Below are 6,513 nucleotides of genomic sequence, written 5' to 3' on the forward strand. Positions count from 1 at the left end.
CGAGACACAGGAGGCAGAAATACTGCTAAATAATAATAATAACGACACGAAATAACATTATAACATTTCGTTTCGTCTCGTTTTGGTCAACGAAAATGAAGAGACATTTTAGCATAGTTTTTATTTTGTAAACCACATTTAGTCTCGTTTTTATTCGTCAACGATATTGCATTATACATTTAATTATAGTTATCGTCACATGACCAGCATTTTCGTCTCGTCTCGTTTTCGTCACGTAATAAAGGTTCGTTGACGACGATATTTAGTCGTAATTTTCGTTGACGAAAGCAACACTACTCTCACCCCAGCGGCGGCACCGAATGCTAATATGACAACAGCTTGCAGGCCAATGTCATAGCAACCAAGCTTCAAGCCACAAATCTGTGTATCGAAACAATTTCTTGTATTTTTTAACCAAGTCTGTTTGGTCAGCTGGGTCATACCAACTGTTGTGCCTGTTTGGTTTGTATTTGTTATTCATCTATTGGTTATATAGTTTCAAACATGTTTTTATGAAAATGGCCTTTTATAAACACTATTACAAGACTTATTTAATTATCTCTTATAAACATAAAATTGGTGTTTTTGTGAATCATCAAAATGTAGAGCCAAGCCTGAGTGATGATCCGGTCCTGTTTCCCCTTGCACTTTCTGTACTTTCCTGTCACCTTCTTCGCTATGATTTCAAATAAAGGCGGAAAAGCCTAAAAAACTATTTTAATGTGCAGTTTCTGTGAACTAGCGACATCCAGCAGAATAACAGAAATAATCAAACAGGTTCCCCAAACACACCCCTAACTGCCATTAGTCAGGTAAACCACTAGCCCCGCCCCCGAACTCACCTCATTGGTTGAGACAGTGCTGCTATGTTGGACTGGTCAGAATTCTCAAACAAACAGAGCAACGTTTCGATAGTGTCACAGCTTTTATACTTTCCAGCAGATTTAATGATTTCATCAAATTCACCTGTGAAACTTGTACCTCCGAGTCAGGCATTTGTTACATGTCCCGCATTCAAGTAGGAGACATAACATGAAAGAGGCCTAAACAAAACAAAAGAATTATATTGTGAACAATAAACCCATCTGAATTTGAAATTATGAAAAATATTAATTTACTATTTTATTTTGTTGTCTATATGGCAGAAGCACTGATTTACAATGTTTCAAATGAATATTCCCATTCCAATGTCACAGTTCAGCAACTCATGTAGAATTCCTAGTTTCCCACTTGTAAATACAACTTCATTCATCGTGTTCAGAACTCATAATTATGATATTTAGAACTTCACTTGAAGGGCACATACCCTAAAATTGTCTAACTTGTTGTCTCTGCATGTTCAGCTGCCATGGAGGAAGTGTTTTACCATAGAAAGAATTACACACTTAGACCTTTAACATCTCAGTTTCTAGAAATGTGTATATTTGATATTTTTACCATTAGTTATTTTTCTGTAGATCATGAGATTTATATGGAACAAGTGTTATCAAGAGAGATAAACAGCAATTAGTAAGAAGTGGCTGTGTGGCTAACACGCTCTCTGTCTCTCTTTACTTCCCAAGCAGATATATGTTGGGTAAAGGGGCAAAGCGGAAACTAGATGAGGATGAAGAGGGGCTGGAAGGCAAAGCGCTGGCGGCAGGGTCCGGAGCGATGGCCGACGGGCTCTCGAAGGTCTCCTACACCCTGCAGAGGCAGACCATCTTCAACATGTCTCTGATGAAGCTGTACAACCACCGGGCCCTCACCGAGCCCAGCTTGGAAAAGCGCGTACTCATCAACAACATGTTGAGGCGCATCCAGGACGAACTGAAGCAGGAGGGCAACCTGCGGCCGCTCTTCTTCCCCCCTTCCCCTCCACCCGACGACCCCGTGGATGAAGGTTTCCGCGAGGTGCAGCCTGCTTTCAGTGTGTTGTCCATGGTAGCTCCGCCGCTGTCTCAGTCGCTGGCACTCTCCTCTCCGGTCCTTACATCGCCTTCGTCAGGGCTGTCAAACCCAGCGCCTTTGGAGGCCTGTCTCACCCCAGCTTCACTTTTAGAGGAGGACAGTGTCACGCTTTGCACATCACCCTCTCCACTCGCTCCTCCTCTTCCGCCAACTCTTCCCAGACTCCCTTCATCTGTGGCCAGAGACAGCTTCTCTTCTGCCCTGGATGAGATTGAGGAGCTCTGTCCTTCACCCTTACCTACAACTACATCAGCGCCTGGTGCTACCTCCCCTTCGTCCCTTACAGTGTCCCTCCAAATGCCGTTGTGTCCCCCCAGCTTAAACTCAGGGGCCTTGGACTCCAAAGACTGCAGTAAGCCCTGCAGCCCAAAGCTTGAAGGGCTGGTCCCGCTGCCTGAAGAACGCTCTGCGGTCCCTAACGCACCAGAGACTCTCCCTCCTAACAGCCTGGACATGAGCACCTCACCCTCTGCCTCGTCCTCGGGCTTTCTGACAGACCTGGCCCTGGACGACATCCTCTTTGCAGACATTGACACCTCCATGTACGACTTTGACCCCTGCACCTCGTCCTCGGGTGCGGCGGCCCCCACGAAACTGGCGCCCATGGTGACAGCGGACGAGCTCCTCAAGACTCTTTCGCCCTACAGCGCTGCCGCTCCTGCTGTTGGCTCAAATCAGCCTTTCAAATTGGACCTCACCGAACTGGACCATATTATGGAGGTGCTTGTGGGATCATGACCAGGTTTGGAAGAAAACTGGGGAAGAAATGCAAAACCAATTAAAGAGTTTTTAAATATGAACTGAGAAAGAAACTGAAGAATCACTTTGTGAGTGTTTGGGGTTTTTTTGTACAGTTTTGTGTTGGTTTTGGTTTTAAAAACAAGAGAAATTGTCCCTTTTAATGGTGATGTTGCCCAGTACTGCTTCTCAACACTGTGCATGCACTGTGCTTGCCTTTTCCAAAAAAGAACATGAAGAAATCTTATGGAACACACTTTGGCTTCTGGCAGATCTGAGTGCCTTCATCATTTATGACCACTTGGTAAATTCCTGTTTGTTTGTTTGTCTTGTCTCATTTTTCTCATCATCATTTCTAATCGAACAAGATGGATTATCAGAGGAGTAGCATCTCTCTTTCCCCTTCTCAGCATACCGGTGCAAGAATGTGCAACGGCAGTCTATATTCATATTTTTCTCTCATTTTCACAAAGCACAATTATTTTAAGAGAGCAACTTGGTTATTTTATGTTTTTGGGTTTTTTTTTCTATTCAGAGCTGTTTTATCACTTTTTAGTAACATTTAAAGTAGTCTGTTAAAATGTAATTTATTCTTTTTTTTTTTTTTTTTTTTTTTTTTTTTACATTCATTAAAGGGATAGTCCACCATTTACTCACCCTCATGTCCTTGCAGACCTGTATAAGTTTCTTTCTTCTGTAGAACATAAGATATTTAAAAAATGTTACATTTTTTGTCCATAATGAAAGTCAATGGGGTCCAATGTTGTTTTGCACCCTGTTTACCTTTCTTTAAAATAGCTTTTTATGTTTCACAGAAGAAATGAAGTCATACAGGTTTGGAACAACATGGTGAGCAAATGATGATAGGATTTTAATTTCGGGTGAACTACCCCTTTAAGCTTCATTCAGGAAAACATATACATTTATGGAATATGCTTTACTGCATTATTTTGTACATGGATGTGTGTAGTGGTCAGATATTTACAGTCAACCAAACAAATTTCTTGTGATCTGCCATAATGGCTCAGATTCCATGTGTTTACATCTCAGCTGGCAATAAGTGAACATTTGTTCTGATGCACATTGTTTTACAGATGCATTTCTTTGATAAGGCCAATGCTAAAACCCTTTATGCTACAAATAATGTATGCAATCAATGCTTTTCTGATCAGTAATAAGCAAACTGTCAACTTTTCTAAGCCATTTTTATCTGTGTCAAGGCATTGTCGTAACTTCCCTTTTTTTGGCCTTTGTTTTGGCTTTATATCATCACTCAGTGAGTGGCTGGTTCAGTTTTAATGCTACACTAATGCACAACAAGAGGGTCTATGCATGTCTGTTCATGCAAAATGGGGCAAAACTGTACCGGACAAGCAAGTTTATGGTTGCTATTCAGTTCGTTTTCAACCATTTCCATCATCATCATCTGTTTGCCAAACATTTCTTTCATATACATCTCTCACCAGTACAACGGTACATTTCTGTTAACATACTAATGCATGCAGGATTATAGCTCATAATTGTACAGATGTCAGATGATTTTTGTATGGTTTGGTCTTATTTGATCTTATTTATACCATTGTTTGTTTGAGTTTTATTAATGGTATCTGTTCGTGTTCCAGTCAGACTCTCTCTCTGTTGCCCTGCTGGGGTTTAGTGTCATTTGGCCAGTAGAAAGGGTCACATGACATTTAGGTGGAGTTCATTTGGCGGAGTTTAGTTATGAACGTATGATGGGAGAGTATTCTGCATGTATGTGCAATAGACAGCACAGTATAAACCACTGATGTTGATCAGATTAGGTTTGGAAGGATTATTTTATGTGCACCTGACATGAAAGGAAAGGGACCATTTATCATATCAGCTGTATTAGTTTCACATGGTGTTTGTCACACTAAACTAGCTTACAGTAAAAATGTTAGATATACAGTGGTGTGAAAAAGTGTTGGCCCTCTTCCTGATTTCTTATTTTTTTGCATGTTTGTCACACTTTAATGTTTCAGATCATCAAACAAATTTAAATATTAGTAAAAGATAACACAAGTGAACACAACATGCAGTTTTTAAATGAAGGTTTTTATTATTAAGGGAAAACAAAATCCAAAACTACATGGCCCTGTGTGAAAAAGTGTTTGCCCCCTAAACCTAATAACTGGTTGGGCCACCCTTAGCAGCAACAACTGCAATCAAGCGTTTGCGATAACTTGCAGTGAGTCTGTTACAGCGCTGTGGAGTAATTTTGGTCCACTCATCTATGCAGAATTGTTGTAATTCAGCCACATTGGAGGGTTTTCGGAAATCAGGAAGGGGCCAACACTTTTTCACACCACTGTACATACCGACAAAAACTGTGCATAATATGCCTTCCTGGTGAGAATCAATGAAAAAAGTAGAGTGCAATGTCAGTGAGGGAAGAAAGCGTTTATTTTTAAATGAAATCGTATTTATCATACAAGTGTGACCATTAATAATCTGGGATTTGAACTTCCTGTCTCAGAGACCTAAGATAGAGGTGACTATTTAGATTTGTTACCACCCAGAGTTCAAAAGAGAGATTGTCTGAGAATTGAAAACATGAATGAATGAGAGCCGAGCGGACAAATCTATGGAATCAAAACTATGATTAATATTACTTATAGGATTTTGGATTTGAGTGCTTGTTTTGTTTTAAGTTATTTATTTTTGTTTCCTGTGTAAATATATTTATTTTTGTTAAGCTAACATCCAGATTGTAATTTGTACAGAATATGAGATAGGAATGTATTATGCTTATGGGAATGCATCACTGCTTATTATTTGGGGTGCAAGTCATTTTTCGTCTTGTTTAATAATGCATTATTTTGGGTCTGTTTAGTTTCTTGTATTATAATTTGGGGTGGTGTTTGTGCTAGTCGTCTAGGTCAACACTCCCTGCCCCTATTTAATTATAAGTATTTAATGTTTTATATATTTCAGATTGTGTGCTAGGGCAAGGTTTGTGAAGCAATACTTTATTCTCTACAAATGTCAGAATTTCAATCTTCCAAAGCCTATTTGTGGGAAAATCTTTTTGATAACCCTCAATGCCAAATGTAAAAAAAAAAACAAAGAAAGGCAGCATGATTTCTGATGATATTGGTTGTTGTTTTTTAATGGTATCTCACTGTCCTGTGGTTCAGGCCACACATTCTGGGAAGGTCAAAGTGGTTGCAGGATAGTGACCACTGGGATTATTCATGTGTGTGTGTGTGTGTGTGTGTGTGTGTGTGTGTGTGTGTGTGTGTGTGTGTGTGTGCGTGTGTGTGTGCGCGCGTGTATGAGAAAGAGAGAGAAAACGTGGTGGAGGGTTTTCTGCTCATTAAGAAAGGCTGTATCTTCAGGCCTTGGAGCTGTGCCTTTTTCTATGCAATATTACAAACATATTCATTTGAGAAAAATAACCCATCAACTGATGATCACTGTATTTGCATCAAGGTGTGGACTGTAGAATATATCAAATATGGACATGTGTCTATGAATTTGAAACAGTCTTACTTTTCTAGTTTTATATCATACAATAAATGGATAAAAATTACATTCTGCATTTGTTTTCTTCATTTTACATCACACTAAAGCATGCCACTATTAAAGAAGTATAGTGAGTGCATACACTTAAAAATGATGGTTCTTTATTCGGATCTGTGGTTCCATGAAGAACCTTTAACATCCATGGAACCTTTCCATTGCACAAAATGATTCTTCATAGTAAAAGGTTCTTCGGACTGCTAAAATGTATTCACACTAAGAAAAAAATGGTTCTTTTAAGAACTGTTCCATAAAGGTTGTTTAGAGAACCTAAAATGGTTC

At 39.6% G+C, this 6,513-nt stretch overlaps 1 protein-coding gene across 5 annotated transcripts in view; it reads left to right on the forward strand.

Moving 5' to 3' along the window:
• Positions 1 to 3,219, forward strand: part of LOC107676574 (SERTA domain-containing protein 2-like) — a 43,937-nt gene extending 40,718 nt beyond the window's left edge. For 3 of the 5 annotated variants that reach the window (XM_016471144.1, XM_016471145.1, XM_016471143.1), the window contains exon 2: positions 1,566 to 3,219. In XM_016471144.1, coding sequence (XP_016326630.1) covers positions 1,570 to 2,688 — 1,119 coding nt within the window. In that variant the 5' untranslated portion in view covers positions 1,566 to 1,569 and the 3' untranslated portion in view covers positions 2,689 to 3,219. Of the gene's footprint in view, positions 1 to 1,562 lie in introns of all 5 variants that reach the window. The other 2 variants (XM_016471146.1, XM_016471142.1) reach the window with 1 other exon arrangement.
• The last annotated feature ends 3,294 nt before the right edge of the window (positions 3,220 to 6,513 follow it).

Source organism: Sinocyclocheilus anshuiensis, unplaced genomic scaffold (genome assembly GCF_001515605.1).
Source record: "Sinocyclocheilus anshuiensis isolate Anshui unplaced genomic scaffold, SAMN03320099.WGS_v1.1 scaffold204, whole genome shotgun sequence".
NCBI classification, from domain to species: Eukaryota; Metazoa; Chordata; class Actinopteri; order Cypriniformes; family Cyprinidae; genus Sinocyclocheilus; species Sinocyclocheilus anshuiensis.